Consider the following 21725-nt stretch of genomic DNA (forward strand, 5'->3'; position numbering starts at 1 on the left):
GTCCAGCTGGGAGAGGACTGGCCGGCCTGTCCCCAGTCCCGGACCGGGCGCTGTGGGCTCGGAGCTGGACGCCTCCCCGACGCTCGGCTCTGCAGTTTCCAAGGCGGACCCCTGCCCCCCCGCTGCTGCGGCATCGCCGTCCAGTCTGGGTGAGGCTGCACTGGAGCTGGGCCAGCCCCGCCCCGTCTGGACCCTTTTCTGACCCTGGCCTTCGCCCCTTTCTCCCTCTGTCCCTGGCTGTTGCCACCTGCCAAATTTAGCCAAGTGCCATTCCGTACCCCTGTCTCCCTCGCTCCCGCCCACCTTCTCCTGTTCATCGCCCGACTCCAGGAGGCCCTCCCAGGCGAAGTCTGTCCACTTTCAACCCTGTCAATATCTTTCGGTGACCAAGAAAATCCACTCACTAAATAAAACGTCATCTTCGGTAGAACTAAAAAATGGCTTTAAAAAAAAAGTGCCTTAAGATTACTTGCAGAGAACGAAAGGTGAGAGGCAAAAAAGGCCTTAAAAATACGTGGCCTCACCCTGTCCGCTCCCCACCACCCTGCCCGCTCCCCACTACCCTGCCGCCCGGCCCTGCATCACGACCCGGCCCCCAGGAGAGCTGAGTCCCAGGACAGCAGCCCCTGGGGATGGGCAGCACCGCCCTGCAGCACCGTGGACACAGGAGAGGACAGCGGACTCCGCAGGGCTGCAGGGACAGGCTGACGCTCCCTGCTGAAGGCCAGCTGGATGCACTGTCTTGGACAACTACAGCCGAGTGTCCCAGTGGGACACAGCAGCCCTGTCTGGCTCCAACCCGAAGTAGGTCAGATTTCAGATAAGCGGCAGTTTTCCTGTAAGCGATGAAACCGTCCTCTGCACTTAATGACAACAGACTCGACTTACCCGGCCCCCCAGCCCAGCACGGTGAGAGGCCTTGCTTCTGCCTCTCCCCTCGCAGCCCCGAGCCCCCACCGCATGCTTCTTTAAACTGCCCCTCTGGCCTTAACCCTCCTCCATCACCAGGACGGTCGGACATCAATTCCTCCGCGTGTCCCTTTCGCCCACAGCTGGAGCCCAGTATCTCAGTTGGTCCCGGCAGCGCCCCTCTGCCTGGTGCCCAGGCCCCGCCTTCTCACGGGGCTCTGTTCACTCCCTTCCGCAGGAGCCACCGCACCTGAGCCCTGCTGGGGTCCCCGTGTCCTCCGCAGCACGCGTCCGGAAGGCCTGCACGCACAGAGCTCTAAGGCCAGTGCGTGCGTCTTCCTTGCCTACTTGGACCTGGCCCTGATGGGGAGGAACATGCCATCTACCTGGTCGCTTTGGAGCATCACAGTGCCTGACCGCTGCCTGAGTCCATACACCCCACTGGCTCCCCGCCCCAACCACCGCTCCCTTGACAGCAAACGAGGGGTCCGGAAGCCTCCCAGGAGACCTAGCCCCCAAGCTCCATGCAGAGCCTCCAAACCACTCCAGGCCACTGACTACCACTTGTAGCGTCTTCAGGGATGGGTGTCTCGCCACTGTACCTCTCGCTGGACCGAATCTCACGTCTAATGACTCTTCTGTTCCAGAAAGATCCTCCCAACCTCCCCATCTTCGAAGACACCGAGATGGGCAGTAACCACCACATTTGAGGCCGCAGGCCCCGGCACCACACACATCGTACACGCAACTCCCGGGGCCCTCGGCGGCCATGCACCGTTTAGACGATGGGCCCAGAGAAGCAAGCGCAGGTCGCAGCGGGTTACAGGGTGCTCCCCGTGGGGTCCCGCCTGAGACCCGAGGCAGGGCGCCAGGGGAGGGGGCTCCAGGACAGAAAAGGAGACCGCGCCGAAGGGGAGACAGGGGCAGGGCCGGCTGCGTCTGTCAGACTCCATGTTTTATTTCAACAAACATCCCTGGTTTAAAAAAAAAAAAAAAAAGGTGGAGGGTGGGGTTCAACATTTCATCACACCCAACGGGGAGCAAAACTCCCACCCAGAACTTGGAGCCCCTTCTGAGCCATCACTCGAGTCTGCTAGCTCCAAGGCGGAAAGGAGCTAAATTTTCTAACGTTTGTTAAGAAAAATCTATCAAATATGTTCGTTCTCGCGCAGGCGAGGGCTGGGTCCTCAGGCAACAAGGTCCTGGGCTCGGAGCAGCTGGGGCGCCAGAGCTGGAGCTGCGGCCGGGCTGCGGACGCTCCGGGACGTGCGGCCAGCGCAGGGCCCTAGAACCCGTACTTGGCCTGAGTCTGCCGGCGGCTGAGCTTGCTCTCCGACCACGTGTTCTTCAGCTCCAGCTCCCGCTCCTTAGCCTGCCGGCGAGGAAGGAGGGACGGCAGAGTCAAACGGGTGTGACGGACATGTCTCGTGCCTGGGCTCCCCACTTAGACTTTCTCCCCTGATAACACGGGAGAACAGCTGACCCCTGGGAAGACCACTCGAGTGTAAGGGGAGACCCGGCAGAGCAGGAAAACCCCCTCTCTGGGGAGCTAACAGGGTTTAGTGGAATAAAAACCTCCAGAAACCCTGGTCCTTCGTCTGCTAGAATTAAAACTGAAATCCTTGTGTGGGAAATAGACAAGAAAATGAGACTCTGGCACTGGAGAGGAGGGCATGTCGCTGCCCTGGACACCTGCCCAACCAGGTGTGAGGGGACACTGACGGGCAGGAGCTTAGTCAGGGGGGCAGCTCTGCTGCAGGCCAAAACACAGGCACGTGGGACCCCGTGAGTTCACACTGGACACCGGAGCGGTGAGGGACAGACTGGGAAGTACCGAATCACGACCCGTCCGCTCTCCACGCCGCCTGGCTCTGCACTGCATTCTGGGAGTGTACACGCCCACTACAGAAAAGGGCTCCTCAGCCTCACCCCCCGCGTCCCCACTCCCTGCTCGTTTCCCATGGAATAGGCTGGGGGGGCCTAACAGTCTGGGTTTTAAAAAAGGACCCTACCCTCAAAATCTCTTCCTGCACATAACGAGAGGGCAAAGGAAGCTGAAATGTGGCAAAACAGCGAGAGCCGATTTGCTGCTGACGTCGCCCAGCAGCACCGCACGCCCCGGGGGCAGGGCTGGCGAAGCCCATCAGCACCTAGACAGCACGTCGTGCCGCAGGTCTCGAAAAGAGAACTGCTTACGATCAAATGAGTTTTTTAAAGCTGCCGGGTCCTATCAGATAAATGCTGAGACGCGTTCTAATTCCAGAACTCATTGCTGACTATCTGCGATTCCGAACAATCTGTATTGATGTTTCTTGCTCTCCGACCACAGTGGTGGAAAATACAAAACCAGCCTCCTCGTCAGGTGGCTGTCTTGGTGAAAGCTGGTGAACTAATTTTTTCATTAGTTTTTTAATGATTAAAGCTGACGTGAAAAGAAGTCTATGTGAAACCACCCCACTTCCCTCCCGTTCTTACAGCCTGGATACCCCAATTCTCGCTTAGGGTTTGTTCTAAGCTCTTCTCTGGAGTGAGACTGACAATTCCGAAGGACACACCTCCCCCTGGCGGCCACATGGAGAACCGGGGACGACGCCTGCAGGGAGCTGGCGCCCCGACACTGGGCGCCAGACCTCTCAGCCTTCGAATTCCCTTCCCAGGTTCGCAGGGATCCCGCACGGCAGGCCAGGGCCTTCCGCGTTCTCACCTGATGAATCAGATAGGTGATCTGGTGTTTCCGCCGCTGCTGGCCTGTTGGCTGCTCACCTTTCTTCTGCAAGGGAAGGAAACACAATCATGAACCCACAGGGAAGAAAAGCAGTTTCTCCCTTTCGCAGGTGATGCCATGTCAGGGACTGAGAAACCAATTTCCACAGCCCAAATCCTGGGGGACAGAAGTGAGCCTGGAGCTCTTTCTATGCCTACATTCTTACAAAAGTTATTTTTATTAAAGCCATTATATAGAAACCCCGAGCTCTGAGTACTTGCCTGAAATAGCCTGCTAATATCCCATTAGATTGGAAATACTCTGAGGTCAGGGCTGTGTCTCCTGCTTCTCGTCACCCCGCCCACCCCCAGCACCCAGCATGAGCTCAGCCGCGGTGGACACTGGACGCCCGCTGTAGCGCCTGCAGAGTCTCACAGCGTAAGTGCCACAGCACAGGCAGCCTCCCCTCCTCAGCTGCCCTCGAGCCCTGTTCGTCTCCGTTCCCTGCTCCCCAGTCAGGCCAGATGTCCAGCCTGTCTCCCCAAACTCTCTCCCATCGATCACCTTCAGCTGAAGCCCCACCCCCGCCACTCTAGCATGTGCCAAGAGCTTCCCTGGAACTAGAATCTTCACCATCACTCCACCTCTCTCCACGCTGCCCGCCTCCCCCGTAACTGCGCCGAATCCCTAACCAAGCTCTGATGCAAATGATTTACTGTCAGAGTGTGTACTGGTCTGGGCTTCTGCTCTGCGGTTTTTCTGTCCTCTGCCAAGAATGTCTCTGACCGGGAGCTTCCTCATCAGCCCCGCCCAACTGCCAAAACGTCTCTCTGGAGTCTCCTCGGCCTGTGTAATCAATCTGCACGGTGATCACTTACACCCAAATGTCCTTACATCTCTTTTTCCCAATGACACTGTAAATGCCACAAAGACCTCCCCTTTTTCTTTTTAAAAAAATCTAGCTCGACTCAATGAAACGGTGGAAAGAAAACTCGGATCTGAGAAAACAGCAAACTCCATTCCGTGCTGCTCTTTAATGTCATTTAACGTGACAGGTAAAGATGACAGACATGACACATCCAGCTCCACCCCAGCCCACGGTGAGCACTTCCACCGTGAGCTGTCGCTATGTGACGATGCCTCTCGACCCAGTCAGCAGAGCGAGCCCTCCTGGGTGACTCTTCCAGCAAATGGTGATGGCTCTGTGCTGACCTAACCCCAATCCTGAGCTGTCCTGTATGACCGCCAGCACTCCGTTAAGACAAACGGCTGGGGCTCAGGTGGCCATCTGCGGCCGCAGAACAAAGCAAAGCAAACGGGGCCAGGAGAAGGGAGTGAGATAGATGGCCAACGCCGGCCCGGCGGGTGCTGGGCTGGAGTCCAGGCCTTACCCGTGCACGTATGCTGTGCTCAGCTGCTAGGTGCACAGAGGTTCACCATCGCGCCGAAGACAGCCAGCCCAGAGGAGGCGGGGCTGCGGTCAGGGGCCGCGGGCAAGAGAGCACATGGAAGGGCTGCCGCCTCCGAGGAACGATGGCACGGAGGGGCCGCACTCTCAGAACCTGGGACCCCAGGACTTCTGGGGCTCCATGGCGCCCACACCCCAAAGATGTGCTGAGCAAAGTCCTAGCCTCACGGGACGGACAGAGAGTGTGACAGCGGGGAGGGAGAGCCACTGTGGGCTCTGTCCAGGAAGGAGCCACAAGGCACCAGAGACCTGCTCGACTGCAGGGTGGGACACGCGCTGCCGCTCGGCCTCAGCAGCCAGCCTCTCCCGTCCAGGGCAGACAGCGCTGCCAGTTCTGGAGGCGGGCGCAGCAGCTGCGCGGCCCGGCGCACGCTGCTACCTGACCTCAGGCGTCTGCCAAGGCGCGGAGGCAGCAGCAGCGGGGGCCAGGGCCAGGTGGGCTCGGGGCCTCCCACGCGGGCCGCCCGGCAGGCCTTTGCCGCTTACTCTGCTGAACGACTTCATGGTTTTCTCTTCCGTCAACGACTTGGTCATCCACTGCTGGGCCCCGCTGAGCTGGTCGTCCCCTTTGATCTCCACGAAGTTGATCTCCTCCCTGCCTCGGTTCCTCTTGCCCTGTAGCCGTTTGAACTGGAAGAGGAAGAAGAGATGCAGGAGGGGGTCTGGGGCAGACTGGGGTGTGGCTAAGGATGCAGAGTCCATGGGATGGTTCTGACGCCCCGACTCCCATGCACCCCCTATCTCCTCTGTGCGGTATGTCCCTTCACCCTGACGCCAGAGGCATGGCTACGTCAGTCTCCCAGACTCAGGACGAGGGGCCAAGTGGCGCGCCCTAACGTGAGTGAGTGCAGAGGATCACCAGCATGGATCTGCACTCAGATCACGTAAGACCGTATCTCCCCCAAAGGACTGCATACAGTTTTCAAATTAAAGAGTTGGGGGAGAAATCTAAATACTCTTCTGTCAAAATTAGTTCTCTTCACACATCTGTCTCTTCTCACTGATCTGTGTCACCACCTCAGCAGAGCCCACACGACAGCGACGTCCGCGAGCGGGGACGTGGAGCTGGGTGGAAAGGGAGCCTCACAAGAAAAGGCTGGGCGAATGCTCAGAGGCACCCCCCAGCCCCCACAGGAGGCGAAGGTCCCCAACAGTGTGCCCAGGAGGGAGCATGGGTGTAGGAGTCAGATCAGAACACTTGGGTCCCCGGGAAGGGCGGGTCCAGGTCACTCCACTCACTAGGGACCGACCTGCCACAGCGGAGCTCCCTGCGGCTCTCAGCTTAGGACAAAAGGGCCTAAGGAGGGGACCTCGTCAAGGAGGAGCACATGGGACAGCAGGTGAGCACAGCGCCACCACAGGAAGGAGTATGCAGGGGACAGATGCCCTTCTGTGCACGGGTGTGTGGAGAACTACTCTCCGTGAGAAGCTGCACACGGAGAGATAACGCCTTCTACACCGACAGGCTGGGACCGCCCTACAGATAAAAAAACATGGCCGCAGGACACGGGGGGCTGGGCTGGGCTGGGGAGCTCGGCACGGGGGTCCAGCTGCATGCTTACCTGCTGAGGCTGCTATTCCCTCCCCAAACCCATGCTCCCCTCTCCCGTCGTGTGAGTGAACCCAACATCCTGGCCAGGCGCACTGCCACCCCACTAAAAGGCACAGCCACTCCACTGAAAAACACCGCCTCCCAGGCAGCCTCGCAACTAGACGTGGCCACGCGACCAGACTCCGTCAATGTGACAGAGGAGCGTGAACTCAGGGGCTCTGGGAAGCGTCCCAGCAGGGGAAGGGGACCGTGTCTTCCTTTCTCCACCCTGCTGCAGGGGGCTGACTGAGATGCAGGTGTGACAGCTACAGCCTCAGCCCCTACCACGACCTAAGGGTAAAGGTCACGACCTAGGGATGGCAACGTAATGACCAGGAGACTGGATCCCTGACAACTGCGTGGCGCTGTCCCACTGGCTGCCTGGCCTGTCGACCGCAGACACTTTCTCTCACACAAGCCACTGCCGCTGGAGATTCTCAGTCACAAGCTACCCCACCCGACCCTAAATGAACACGTGGGAAAAAAGAATCTCTTAGCTTCAGATATGTCCGTGGGTCAAAGATGGTCACTTGTGCTTTGTTAACTTACTGCTTCGTCATCGATGAAGGAGGCATCTGGGGCGATTTCCTGGGGAGGCACCAGTGCCGGGTCCTGTGCAGGGTAGTAGCCACCACTGTAATAATCCTGCAGGAGGGAAGACCACACACCAAGTGAGGGCACCGTGGAGAGGGGAGCGGTCCACCCAGAGCACAGGAAGCCCGGAGAGGCAGGCCTGCCGCCAACACCGCGGCCTGTCAAAGGGGCTGGTCAGAGGCGCAGACCCTAAGGGCCTGTCCCCGAGCTCAGGAACCGTCTCTGCGGCCTTCTGGTAGCCCCGTCAGACAGGCAGGCATGTTTCGGGGGTGCAGGGAAGGAGACCAGAAACAAAGGTGCTCCCTCCTGCTGCCCTTTACGCCTGCTCCCTCAACTGCTTCCGGGTGAGTCCCACCCCTTCATCTCCGGCGTCCCCGGCACTGCTCCTCCTGGTTGACATGAGTGGAGTGAGCAGGGGATGGCACACTACCCCGCTCTGCATCCCAGTCAGGGCCTGCGGGCATGGCACACGGCCTCGATGGACCGCACGGGGAGCCCACGGGTCCCCAACGGGAGCTGACATCACACGGGCGCTACGGGACCGACAATGCCAGGAACGAGCCAGGCTGTTACCAGACTTTCAGTTCAGACACCTGATGACCCCTTAGGGGGCAGTTGTGCCGACATCGCTGTGGACCCTGGAGGAAGGCACGGCCCAGCCGAGCTGAGGCCAAGCCAGGTGGCCGCAGGGCTGAGGACCGTTTCCGCCGTGGCTGCACCGCCCCGATTCTTGGACCTTTGCCCGACTCCAAAGGTGCCCACGTAGGGCTCGCTTTGCAGTGAGTGAGACAGAAAACAAGGCTGGATGATGACTAAATGAAAACCCAGAAAACCCGAGTGATCGGAGCAGGGCTGTCCAAACGCCCAGGAGACCTGGACCACGCGGCCCCTCACGTGGGGACTTTTTCAATACCGCGGACGTACTTCTTTTTGTCTCGCTGTGTTTACGTGAGAGAACAGTGGATCACACAGGACGCACGGAGCACGTGTGCGCCGACTGCCGTGTGCTCGGCAAGGCTTCCGGTCAGCAGAGACTCCTCGCAGTTACGTGCCGGGGGAGCGACAAGTCACAGGAGGGTTTCCGACTGCACGGAGTGGGGAGTCGGCCCCCTGGCCCGCACCTGCTCCCCACAGTGTTCCAGGGTCAAGTGTACTCGCAATGAGATGCATTTACATTGCGGGGTCCCTAGTGTCTCTGAAGTTCCTTAATCTGCATGGCCTAACTCAAGTTTATAACTGGATATGGAATTCTGATTTGTTATTCATTTGCTAGGTGTAAACCAGTAATTTCTTAGATTTAAATAGCATTTTTTTTTCCCTAAAGTAATCAAAACACTCTCCTCTTCCTTCTAACGTTTGTGGAGATGCGTCGTCCCTAATCAGCCAGCCACAGGACACAAGAAGGTTTAACAGCGAGTGTTGAGGAAACAACTGTCTTCCGTCTTTGATGTGAACACGGTCCCCACCCCCGAAAATGGTTAACACTGCCCATTCAGGGGACCACACGGGTAACGGGGCCCTGTGTCTTCTAACCATGCCAGGCCAGCAGGAAGACTTCCGCCAGCTTCCCAGGCCGGAGCGGCCAGCTGCCTCTGCTCAACCACCAGGACCACTGCTGCTGCCCCAAGTCCCCAGACTCCAGGGCCACTGCAGCTGGGCAGCTCTGAGTGCTTAGAAAGTCTCACGCCTACTCACAACCTGGCGTCCTCACAGAGGTCACAGAGGACACAGAGGACAACCGAAACAGCGTTTCCAAATGACGTTTGAATGAACAGTTGTCATAACCATTTGCTGGGCGTTTGCTGTGCTCCAGGCACCGGGCTAAACAACTGTACCTCTTCGAGCGAGCCTATGAGGTGGCCATTGTTATGCTGGTTTAGCAGCTGGGGGACCTGAGACTCAGGTGTCAAGGATGCGCCCAGGCGCTCACGGCTTGGGACCCAAACCCCACACCGCCTCGGACCCTATCCTCCATCACCGCCCGGACTCTGGCCTCCCGCTTCCCCTCTCCAAGGCCCGACCTCAGTCCTTCCAGCTTCTGGTGACCCGGTCGTGGCCTCTCACCCACGCCCTTGTTCCTCTTTTACATGAGACCCTTCAGACGCCGCCCCCCGCCTCCCCGGACCGACCTCTCCCCTTCCTTCTGCGTTCTCAGTACTCCCCACCCCTGAAACTCTCATTAGACTCACTGTGATCAGAAACCTAGGCCGCAGGTCACTTACCTCCCTCACCCACACCGAAGACTGATCTCCATCACAGACCCTCCTCTTCCGCCTCCCTACCCCCAGCCATCCTCACCCCTCCCTAGCTCCTACAATAAGCTTTTGTTTCTAGAATAAAGGTGTCAATTATGTGGTTCTACCTGTCAGACTTCAAGGCTTAAAAATTTTAGGCCAATGTCATTTGGAATAAAGGTAGTATGTGCTGAGGCATGACAGGTATAGGAAGACCCAGATGCAAAGGATTCGGTAATTCAGCCGAAGTAACCCCCAGAGGCTGTTTCACCGCTCGACGCTCCCTGACCAGCCAGCTGCAACACCCTCGCCTACCCACCTGATAATAAGCACCAGCGGCACTGGCACCGCCGTATGTGGAGAACTGGCTGTAGCTGCGCTCGTCCCCAGGCTTGGGCATCCAAGGGGCCCCACTCGAGCCTGCTGCCATCTTGAATTCAAGGGGGGCGTTGGCTGCGTCATCCTGGAAGGCCGGCTCTGGCTCCGTGCCTGGAGGCAGCTCTTCGGGGACAGCAGGGATGGAGTAAGGGTACGGCCCAGCTCCGGGGGGCTCGGCCTTGTCAGGGAGGGAGAAAAAGTTCTCGGGGGCTACTTCCTCATCACTGTCGTCCTCTTCCTGCGTGATCTGCTTCGTCACCTGCAGGGCGGCGCTCTTGGCAGCAGCCTTGATGGCAGAAGGTGATGGAGTGGTGGTGGTGGTGCCCACGACGGGGGCCAGGGAGGAGGGCTTGGTCTTAGAGGCGGGTCTGGAGGGCCTGGTGTCAGAAGAGCCATCCGAGGGTTTCCGGGAGAAGGCGTGGGGCAGGAGCAACCTGTTAGTCTCTTTCACAGTCAGGTTTTTAGGTTGGGGAAGCAAGGCGGACAGACCGGTTCCCTCGCCGGATCCCTGGTGTACCCGGGTTTGGGGAAGGAGGGGAGAGAGGTGACAAGTGAAATGTTACGACACTATGGACGGCGAGCACGAGAATTACAGGTCTGTGCTCGAGTCCAGCCTAAAATCCTACCAGCCCTGTTGCCTTCTTACGCCCACATACTCAGGCCGTCCGCCCCAGCCCACCCCTCCGACCTCGGGCCGTTCTGCTGGCCGCTTCTCCCAAGGTGAGATGTCGTCTCCGTTTTCCTCAGCTCCTTCCCAACCCGCCCGTTCCGCTGCCTCTGCCACAGAGCCTTCCACGAGCTGCACTCTGGGCACCTGCAACGCTCTTAAGCTCACATGGTCTTTCCTCCCAGCACGCCCAGCGCTCTCTCTGCTTCCTCTGGGTCACTGCTCGGAGTAAGGACAAGGCTCTATCCAAGACACATTCGTGCATGCTGCCGAGTCCCCTCCCCTGCCCAAGGAAAGCCCTCTAGCCGCAGTGCCGGCGGCTCTTTATGCCGGAGGCGAGCCTCCCCCGTATCCATCTGTGAGCTCACGGGCTCAGCTGTCCACAGCTCCCGCCACTCGTGAGCATCCCTCAGACGCTGCTGTCTGCTGCCGGACCAGCCCGGCCGACCTCAGAGCCGAGCGAAGTGCCAGCGTGAGAAAGGAGAACGCAGTACGGGCACCGTGGCGCTGCCCTGGTGCACAGTGCGCTGCGGCCCTCAGCCAGACGCGCCCGGAACACAGAAAGACGACTTCTGAGTCAAGCGGGCCAGGCAGAGCTACTCATCGGAAAATGGCTCCGCTCCTTGCTGTCTGTGTTCCCAGGTTCGGGTCACTCCAGCCCGGCTGACCCAAGGCTGAGGGTCACAGGGACTGGACGGAGATGCCGGGTGGAGCACATCCTCAGGCCACTTTTGAAGTGCTCGACTTCCCAGACGACACCTGGAATACTGGCCGCACCCCTCTGCAGCGCTGGTCCTCACCCTGCCCACCGGCTCGGTTTCCTACGCTCTCATCCCTTCCGACCACCAGGGAGACGGCTCTCTACTCCAGGGGGCCTTCCACCCGAGCCAGTGTCCTTCCATCTCTTTAGATGCCGGCCCACTCCTCCAGGAAGCCGTTCTGGTATCGAGAACAACGACCACGCTCGGTCTCAGTGCGGCAGATGCCCACATAACTCCCCCTTTGTCACCTGCCTCAGATATGGACACTCTGGCCAGTTCTCTTTCTAACTTCCACGTGACTGTGTCCTTCTAAGACCTCTCAGCAGTGGAAGTGACACCCGAACAGGGCCAGGGGAAGGGGCAACTTCAGCATCATACCCTTGAACCACGAGACAACGACCTTAAAAACGCAGGACCGCTTTTGATCAGCACGAGTTCAGACAGTGTATAAACCACGTGCGGGCAGACAGGAAGAAACCCCTGGAGCCAGAATAAAGGAGCTTAGACACCGGGAAACCGCCGGCAGCAGAGACCATCGCCTGGCACTGTCTGGTGCAGGGCTTCTGGTCTTGATGACGGAGCAGCAGGTGGAGCCCGGACTCTGCAGCGAGACCGCCCAAGCCCGAACGCCCGCTCCGCCCCAGCTGTCTGACCCTGAGCCGCCCACCCCGTAAGCTCTGTTTCCTCGCATGCAACACAGAGATGAAGATAACACCGTGACTGAGGCACTTACGAGGATCAAGTCACTTGAACACTGAAGCACTGAGGACAGTGCCGGGCACACGGTAAGTGCTACTTGTTTATTTTCCAGGTTAAAAATGAGACAGGGAGAAGATGGATAATTTTAAAATACAGATGTTCTAGAAACAGACTCATAGATACAGAGGAGAAACTGACGGTTGCCAGATGGAAGGGACTTGGGAGGCTGGATGACGAAGGGTAAGGGATTAAGAAGTACAAATTGACAGTTACAGTCACAGGGATGAAAAGTACAGCAGAGAAAATACAGTCAATAATACTGTAACAACTGGATGGTACCAGGTGGGACCTAACTGGGGTGATCACTTTGTAAGATACATAAATGTCTAACCACTGTGCTATGCTGTACACATCAAACTAGTGTAATATCAACTGTAATTGAAAAAAATAGAAAAATCAAGAGATTTTATTAACTAAATAAAATACAACTACTTCCTTAAATCATTTTGACCAATTTATCCCATCCTTCCTAAAAAATCCTTTTACCTGAAAGTGACGATCAGGCCGCCTGCCGGTCCACGTCCGTACACCTGCGCCCTGTGAGAGCGGTCGCGGCACCACGCTAGTCAGGGCACCGTGCGGAGGGCAGAGCAGTGCACGGTCTGTTATCAAAGAGAACCGAACCACACCTGCACAGCCAGTGCCCGAGTACCTGCGCCTGCCCTGGAAACAGCTGGGCATCGTAAACGCTGCCGCTCAGGAAGCAACACGAGAGGAGGAGAAATGGCTTCTGTCGCGTCACAAAGCTTACCTGAAGGACAGTTTTCTTCTTTGTGGGTTCATCTTCCTCGGAATCTGACTAAGAGAAAAAGAAATGCAATCAGGCCTCACTGCTGAGGGACAGTAGAGGAGACGCATTAAGTGAAGCACATGAAGGACTGGACAGCAGCAGCCACCCTGTCCATGGCCCTTCTCTGCTCAAGAGGCGCCCGCCCTGGGCCTGGCCGCACGGCAGGGCCCTGCTGCTCTCGGCCGGCTCCAGAGAACGGGCTGTGCGCTGACCTCCCTGGCCACTCATTCCCGCCCCAGACCTGTTGCACAGCCTTCTTGGCACCCGTTTCTATTTCTTTAAATTAAGACTATTTCCTACCATTTAGTCTTTGGTATAAAAAAGGCTATACCCATTCTTCTTGCTACAAATCTGTCGACTGAAAGATGAATGGGATCCGGCCCACAGTCTCGCCCAATCTCAGCTCCACTGCCAAAACCGCTTCTACAGGCTACATAACCACAGGGCTGGGGGCTCCGGTGGGACTACGCGGCGTGGTAGCTACTCTTCGATGAGGCAGTAAAGGTCAAAGCCACTGCAGAACTCCATTTCCTCTCCACGGATGATCTACTGTCTGCCAGACAGTGCTCGTGTCCAGGGAGAAGACAAGCAAACGACGACTGAGAATCCGGGGCAAGACAGGAGGCCGTCTGTGTTACCCCTGCGACTCACCGGGCCACTCCCCACGCAAGCTCTCACACTGGAAAACACCTAAGCTCGGAGCTCAATACCAGGTCCTGAGCGTCCCCAACTATCAGGAAGATACAAGGATATGAACAGCAGGCTTGACGTTCCATTTTAAAAGTTCATCTCCAACTAAGACCCTTAGAAGCTTTCCATTGGTTCTCAGGACCTTGGTCGGAGCATCCCTGAGCAAAGGTGACTGGGCAGGAATCTAAGATCCCAGCTTGTCTCCAAGAGCCCATGAGACCCCAGCCCCTGCCTGTCTTTCTCAGCTGGCCCTCCCCATCGGACAAGCCGCTTTCTGGGTCTCTGGAGTGCCGTGATCGAGAACCCGTGTGGGGTCCCAAGGCCAGGTTACAGCTGTGACACCGGTCCACTCAGCTAGAGTCCTGGCCGCGCCCTCCAGAGGCACAGCCTGGACCACTTACTCCAGGGTGCTGAGAAGACTTTCTGTGTACGCCGTGACAGGGAACAGTCCCTGCCCTCAAGGGACTCACAGTTCAGTAAGAAGAATGACAAGTACCAGGTGACGGCGATACAGGCAGGAAGAGGGAAGGGCGTCGAGCGTGTTTAGACGCCCCCGTGAAGAATCTGCTGCCCCTACATTCGTGCCGCTTTCATGCCCCACCTCGCCTTGTCGCCCCGCACCCCGCACCCGCGTCGCTACCACTGCTCGCTCTCCCGTCGGCCTCCACCCTGCACTTCCTGACCCGAAACCGCTGGAGGTCTCCCTGCCGAATCGCACCCTGCTCTTCCCCGCACCCGGCTTTCTCTGTAAGTGCTACATCTTTCACGCGTGCGTTCTCGCCTGGCACATGACAGCAAGGCCCTGTCTTGTTCGATGTCGCCTCACAGCAGTCAGTACACGATGGTTTCAATTACTAACCGCTGCCAGATATGTAAGAAACCACCCCGACGGCAGATCTGTCTTGGTACTTAATGTGAGGGACAGAAAGGACACCTGGTCCGTGTCAAGCCCCTTACCACCGTTCGTTTAATCCTCACAACAGCATTTCGAGGTAGCTGTCAGCATCTCAACTCTATAGGTAAGGCAAGCAGGGCTCAGAGAGTTAAACAGGGCTGGAACAGGGCTGGGTCGGGGCTGGCTCCCACGCCCCGCAGCAACACTGCGCTGGTCCAGGCCTGAACCCACACTGGCCGGACCCCACCAGACCCCACGTGACACGGCCGACAGAGCACCAGGCACAAGACTCAGATACAGCTCTGAGTCTCAGCTTTGCCACTTACCAGCTGGGGGGCCCCGGTAAGCCATTTAACTCTCAAGCCTCACGAAAACGGTCAGAGACCGCGTGCGCTACTTCGCATGAAAACACACAGGCCGAGACCCTAAACAGGGCTCAGAGCCAGCACGCTCTCTGGTCTGCCGAGATGTCAACTCGACCAAGGAACAAGCCTTAAGCCCCGAACACCTAAGTATTCTCAATCTCTCTTCTCTGTTCCAAGCCACCGCCTCAGAGGCTCTTGGCCACTTCCCGGGACCACCTCTCCAGTGGTCCACACAGAAGCACCTCCCTAAAGAGTGTGTAAGGTTCTCGCAATGGTCCCAGGAGTGTTGAAGCTTTAACACCTCAGGCAATGGGTCCAATGGAAACAATCCAGGATAAATGAATTTTACCCAAATTTAAGACGATTACATTTACAAAACTGTACAAGCATATTCTTATTTTTCAGATCCTGTGACAAACAAATTAAGGGGCTACTGTGAAAGCACAGGCAAGCTGTCCCATGGCTAACAGAACTAAAAGCCAGGTCAGCCACAGGAAGGAAATTCAATTTCTCTTTAAATGTCACAGACCGTTTCCATTTACACCAACAACCTATGTTTAAGATTTAAACACACGTTAAAAAAAACAACAACGACAAAACAGTACAAAGACTCCGGGAACACCTCTTTCTTTCCCAACGCCTTATCTTCAGAGGACCGTTTGGCTCCTCACGGGCAGGGTTCTCTCCTGAACATGGCGTCCGAACCTACTGAACCCCATTACAAGTCGTCTCGTGATGGCACTAAGGATGATGGCCCCCCAAAACAGAACACCAAAATAAGCCCCTCAGAAATGGACTGAGCCCCTAAACCCTGTTAAGTCATGACTGTTCACTGCTAAAGGAGGGGGAGGAGGAAACCTCACCTCTTTAAAGCTGACAAACAGGGCTCAGAGACGGCCATCTACCGGCCAGGGAGGAAGGCCGGCAGCTGAGCATCAGTGGGGCCCGGCGCCTGCCCAGGGTGCAGGTGCTGAAGCGCACCACCTCAGCCGACTCCACCCCAGAAGAGGCTGGAGACAGGGAACTAGCTCACCGGTCCCTCCAAAAAGAGGGTGAGGTGCCACTCAGCACTCTTGGGCAGGCGGGGCCGGACCGGGAACCAGCAGAGAGAAGGGAAGGTCAGCGCGGAGCTGCCTGAACGCTTCACTAAAGATAACCACCTCGTCTGAGGGCACCAAACGCAGGGAGCTGAGCGATCCAAGTGACAGGTGTGCCACGCACCCTCCGGCCACCCTGGGAAGGGAGGTGGGGAGGGAGGCGGGGAGGGGAGAAACAGCTGCCTCGGAGGATCTAAAAGGAAAATCAATTTGGCTTCTATTGAGAGCAAATCAGTTCAGTTTCTACCGGCCACTGGTTAGAAGCCACGGGCCTGGCCTCAGCACACAGACTTGCCTGCAACCCGAGAACTTCCCGACGGAGAGAAGTACAGGAGCATAGTGGGTTTTCTCTTCATCAGAGTAAAACATAAACAACTGAAAACACCATTTCACCATTTCTCGGCGTGCAATTCCACGGTGTGAAGCACACGCACGGCGTACCAGTCACCAGCTTCCAGCAGAGCCTCCGCGCCTGCTGAACACCGACTCCCCGCCGCCCGTCAGCGACCGTGCCCGTGAGTGCGGTGACACAACACGTGTCCTTTTGTGTCTACTATTCACTCCGCAGTCTTCAACGCCCATGTAGCGTGTCAGTGTCCCTTTTAATGGCTGAACGCCGTTCTTTCGAGTGCACAGAGCGCACTTCGCTGATCACTCGTCTGCCACCTTCTGGCTACTGTGAGAAGCGCCGCCGTGAGCTGCGGGCGCAGCACGTCTCAGAGCCCGCTTCGCATCCTCTTCACCCGGGAGTCACACTGCTGGATCGCGTGGTGGTTCTAATTAACTTTTTGGAGGAACTTCCAAATCGTTTTCCACGGGAGTCTATTAAACGGAGGCTGTGGCATCAACTCCCAGAGAGTACCAAGACCAGTGGGCGCAGGCGACCTCAGTGGGTTTGTGCCGCTGGACCCGGGGAGACAGGTGAGACTAGAGATAGCACACACCCCGGCTGGGAGAAGGTGCGGGCCGCACAGGCAGCTCCTGAGTTTTGGAGGCACAAACTGGTTGCATCTCTTAAGAAGTATACTTTTTCGTGGCCTCACATGGGCCTGAACCTCAATGGCCGCCACTGTCCTCTCTGCTTCAGCTGCCAAGAGTGACAAGACACACACACCCCCCAAGACTGCTGAGCAAGAACGGAAACAGACATTCTCCATTAAGCGAGGCCCAGAGGGATCTGCGCGTCTACCCGCGCCTCGCTCCCCACGGCGGCCTCCCTCTCATCTTCCCAGGCCCTGGCTCTGACAGACTCCCGCTCCGAAAGCCGTCGTTAGGGTGAGGGCCAGGAGCCAAGGAGGAAATAACAGCCCCGGGGCCGGCACAGGCGGCAGAGACGCGCACGCGCCGCTGCGCCCACCCCAGGCTCCTCTCCAGGCTCCTCTCCGCGACCGCCCCACGCGACCGCCCCAATTCGCTAGACCGTCAGCTGCTTTACTCTGGTCGACTGGCTCCTGCTGACACCTGCCCTTCAACTGGGCCATCGTTTTCTCTCCCATTATTACACTCATCCTGTCACTTTCCCGGTTCCGGTTGCCCGAGGCTCTGCCATCTTCTCGGCAAGTACGACACAAAAAACACATCTGGCTGCAAACACGACTTCGTTCTTCCCAAACTGTGGTTTTAGGCAAATCGCCTGTGCTCTCTCAACTCCCATCTCCTCGTCTGCGAACCGCTAGTGCATTTCCCGGTCTACCCAGCCTCGTGCTGCAGCCAACACCCAATCCCGTGGGTGACAGAAATGACCCAACCGGGCCAATCTCACTCCGCACCCCCGTTGTCCGGGCGGACCCCCGAGAGCGAGCACCGCTGGTGCAGACAGCCTGAAAATCCCTACTGGCTCTGGACCGCTCGTCCTGACGGGACACTTCCAGCACTTACTCTAATTCTGGTTTCCCGCACCCTGACCTTAGCCGTCGGCCTCCCCTAAGCCCGTGCGGCTGGCACCCGCCCAAGGTCTGGAGTAGCCTGGGTGGGGGAAGACGAGAGAGAAGGGAAAAGCGGGGCGGCTGTGTACCCGCCGGACCACCGCTCACCCCTCACAGCCCGGCCGGAAGCTGACGGACTGTGACGTGGCCCGGCGCCCGCAGGGGGAGCGCAGTGCCAACCTGTCACCGGCTTCGGCTAACTGAATCGCCCGACTCGCACCAGTGACCCTGGGAAAGCAGGGCTGGGACCAGGGCTGCAGTTCAATCTGGGCTGCTCACTAAGAGGAGGATTAAGCAGAAAGGTGAGGGTGGCTGCCTTTCACCTGCGACAGGACTAGGAAGCAGAGCGGTCCGCAAACGAAGAGGGATGCAGCCGGCGGGCAGAGGCCGCGGGCCCCGACGGAGCACGCGACGCCAGGCCCTTCCCGAGGACCTTGGGGTCCTTGTGAGGCTTTACTACTTTAGGGAGCTTGAGCTGGCTCTTGATCCTTGCAACCAACAAAATCAAACCACCCCCAGCCTGCGCTGCCTCCTGCACCCAGAAGTAAACGGCACCACTCCCCTCCAGCTGCCGGAGCCAAAGGCAGGCGTCTGCCTGGGATCCCGCCTTCGGCCGTGACACTTAATCCATCCCCAGGTCTTGTCCTGTCCGGGCCCAGGCCTAGAGCCCGTTTGGTCCATCCCAGGCACTTCTGTCCTCTCACGTCTGGCCTTCTGTACGTTCTGGTCCCTCTGCCTAGGCGCCCCTCCCCACACCCCAGACGCTTTCTCTGGCTACCTCCTACTTGTCTGTCTTGCCTCTAGTCAGACATGCCCCCTCTGGAAGCCCCCCAGCCCTGGACAGGTGTGCCGCCATGGCACCAGCCCCATCTCGGCTCTCCGGGGACCTGACGTAAGGTCCACTTCCTTGCCGTCCCTCCAGCAGGCCGTAGCCCCTCCGAGCAGGGTCAATCACGGGTGCGACTGCTCTTCGCCCCGGCACAGAGAACTAGCGCGTATACTGAATTAATGGATTTAATTAATAAGAGTTCAGAGTTGATTACTTCTACTTTAACATCGAACTCTAAAGAGAAATTGTTCAAGGAGCCCTAACTCGTTTGTTCAAGCGTGTACAGAAGACCACCAAGTGCAAGGCAGAGCACAGAGGGGCTCAGAGCAGGAGGGGCACAGCGGTTTAGAGGACGAAGGTCCCCCCGCTCATCGGGCTGCCTCTCCCCAGGACTCATGTGTTCAGAGAACTCGAACAGAACGAAAACGAGAAGCAGAACCAACGGCTGGCGTGTGACTTAATTTTAATCGTCTGCGTCGCGGTTCTCCTCAGGAGCCCAGCGAAGTATCCTCACTCAGCAAGGAGGGAGAGTCAGGAGTCCTCGGGGTTCCCGCCACCGCAGTCAAGTAGAACATTCCACCGCCTCTCCCAACTTTTTCTACTGCTACCTTCACAGACCTAGAAACGAACCTTCTCACTGTGGCTGTGGATGGACGCAGGCTGGCCAAAGTGCCATCTCCCCCCGTCCATCACAATGAGGCCGAAATCAAGTTTGGGGAGAAAACTGTGAAGGGGCGAGAAAACGGAATGCCACGGACATGAACCTATTTTCCCGTCGCTCCTCTGCTTCAGATTAAACTGAGGCCGCAGTACTCTGCGGTGGGGCCAGAGAGGCTGTTCTGGATGCGGGACGTGGAAGTGGCAGACGCGGCAAGGAAAAAGCGGGGAGAAAGACGGGAGCCAGTTTGGAACCAGACTGTGAGGGGGACTCTGGAACGCCCCCCATGAATGATCCGTATCATTCGAGTTCACCTGCCCAGAAAACATGCAGGTAGCACTCAGGACGTGCCGGGCAGTTTTCGCCACCAGGGACGCAGCGGTGAGTACGGCCAGCCCTGGGCCCTGCCTGCGTGGACCTGCACACTAGCACGAGAGGCGCGGAAGAAATACACAGAGTGTCCGACAGTGGTACGTGTCAGGAGAAAATAAGGCAAAGACGGGGTGCAGAAAGGGGGTGACAGGAAGACCAGGAAGTCCTCACTGTGACCAGGTCTTACATCAGGCTACCTGGGGACAGAACTGAGGCACCAGCAGGTGCAGGGAATGGATGCGGCCCCCAGGCAGAGTCGGAAGTCTGAAGAAAAACAGTAAGAACCAGCTTCTCGCATAAAGGACGAAAGGTAAGCTGGGAACTCACTGAGGAACGTTCCGGAAAAGGAAGGACAGGACTTGGGGACTCTAGTCCACCACCTGCCCCAGGCCTGGTGTCTCCTTCATCCCCCAGGACTCACTGCAGAAAGGCCATCTGCTTTGCTGTGGAAAACCAGCGTGGCCGCCTCTCCTAGAATCGGCAGCCGCGCACCTTAACTCGCCAAGACCTGACATACCTCACTGGTGAAACTGAGGCACAGACCTGGAGTTTACAGACCCAGCCCGCCATCACTCTGCCCTCGGCCAGGTAAGAGCTGACACACTGAGCACCTGCTTCTCATCCGTGAAAATGAGCTGCTCTCCCCAGCTGTTCCGTGATTGAAGGCAAGGGCCAAAGGCTGGCGAGGGCCCCGGACTCCACGACTCCCCCCAACTCCTCTCACAAACAGGATCCGGGCCTCCTCTCTTTTTAATTCAAACCCCGATGTTTTTCAGTTAGGAGGCAAAGGAAAGGTTAGTCTCCGACGTTCAGCGAGGGCTCAAGAATCCTGTCTCTTGTCACTTCTTCAGGTGCCAGATTTTATGCCGTTCTCAGGATAGGACGGAAAAACAAAACCAATCAAACACCCGGCCGGAGGTGAACGTGCAGCGAGCGCGCCAGGTGACAGGAGGATGCGGCCCTCCTGCAGGCGAGTCCGGCCTCGAGAAACCCGCGTGCACAAACGCGCTAACTCCCCGAAGTTGACAAACTTCAGCTCAGCTAATCGCGCTGCCCCAGGAACCCAGCGTTCTGGAATCAACGGAAGCGTTTATAGGAAGGAGGGCGGGAGGCCCCAGGCCGTGGGCGGGTCGGGGGTGCCCTCCCCGGATACTCACATCCCCCTGATGCAGCTCCGGCGCCGCAATCTTCACGGGCTCTGTCCTCTTCTTTGGCTTGGGCAGCCCCAGGGGGGGCCCGGCACCGGCGACGGGGGGCGGCAGGCTGAGGCCAGGGCCGAGGGCCGAGGGCAGCCCCAATCCCAGCCCCTCGCCAACGCCCGCTGCTTCAGCCGGGCTCACGCCGGGGGGCGGGGGGAAGCCCCCCAGGCCGAAGGGCAAGGGCGGAGGCGGCTGCAGCCGGGGGTCCCCGCCGGGCGGGGGCAGCAAGAGCGGCGGGGGGAAGGCTGGGGCCAGCATCTGAGGGGGCGGAGGCAGCAAGGCCGGGCCCTTGGGTGCGGGGAGAGACGCGAACAAGCCCCCTAAGGCGGGCCCAGGTGTGGGGGCCGCCGCCTCCTCCTCCTCCGGCTCGGCCTCCTCCGGCTCGCTCTCATCGCTGCTGGCGTACGCGACCAGCGACATGGCGCCTCCCGCTTTCGGGGCGCCCTCGCCGGCAGACGAGGCCTACTTGAGACCGGGGATGCCCGGAGGCCTAGTGGGCCCCGCCACCCGGCGGGGCGGGAGACCGTAAAGTCCACCTTCTCCGTGCTCCAGGGCTAGCCCCGGCAGGAGCCCATGGCCACGGCTGCTTCCCGCCGAGCGAGGCTCCCCTCGCCACTTAAGCTCCCGGCCCCGGGCAACTCCACACAGCTAATGGCCGCCGAGTGGCTCCGCCTCCCCCGCGCCTCTCTGACAGACGGACTACAGCCCCCAGACAGCGCCCGGGCCGCGGCCCTCAACGCGCGCAGGCGGCGGCGCAGGGCGCGGCGGGAGCCGGAGTCCGACGGCGCTGAGGGCCGCGCACACGGGCCGACGGGCGCCCCGCCTCCGCGCGGGGGCTCC

The 21725-nt window shown here is 58.5% G+C and overlaps 1 protein-coding gene across 1 annotated transcript; it reads right to left on the reverse strand.

Moving 5' to 3' along the window:
* Positions 1-1849: 1849 nt before the first annotated feature.
* PRCC (proline rich mitotic checkpoint control factor) lies at positions 1850-21667 on the reverse strand. The gene is made up of 7 exons (XM_039867260.1): positions 20844-21667; positions 12817-12864; positions 9820-10386; positions 7222-7317; positions 5568-5711; positions 3614-3679; positions 1850-2281 (listed from the first exon to the last, which is right to left on the reverse strand). Exons 1-7 carry the CDS (start codon positions 21303-21305, stop codon positions 2195-2197), a joined length of 1470 nt encoding a protein of 489 aa, XP_039723194.1. The 5' UTR covers positions 21306-21667; the 3' UTR covers positions 1850-2194.
* Positions 21668-21725: the final 58 nt, after the last annotated feature.

The sequence above is a fragment of the Pteropus medius genome, unplaced genomic scaffold (genome assembly GCF_902729225.1).
Source record: "Pteropus medius unplaced genomic scaffold, Ma_sr-lr_union100, whole genome shotgun sequence".
Taxonomy (NCBI): domain Eukaryota; kingdom Metazoa; phylum Chordata; class Mammalia; order Chiroptera; family Pteropodidae; genus Pteropus; species Pteropus medius.

What these genes read in the sequence shown, in the direction of transcription:
- PRCC (XM_039867260.1), bottom strand. Translation starts at nt 21,305, where the DNA reads ATGTCGCTGGTCGCGTACGCCAGCAGCGATGAGAGCGAGCCGGAGGAG. An exon ending in CCGCTGGTGCTTATTATCAG is followed by an intron (nt 7,318 to 9,819) that starts GTGGGTAGGCGA and finishes TCCCTCCTGCAG; the next exon opens with GATTATTACAGTGGTGGCTA. An exon ending in CCATGAAGTCGTTCAGCAGA is followed by an intron (nt 3,680 to 5,567) that starts GTAAGCGGCAAA and finishes CTTCCCTTGCAG; the next exon opens with AAGAAAGGTGAGCAGCCAAC.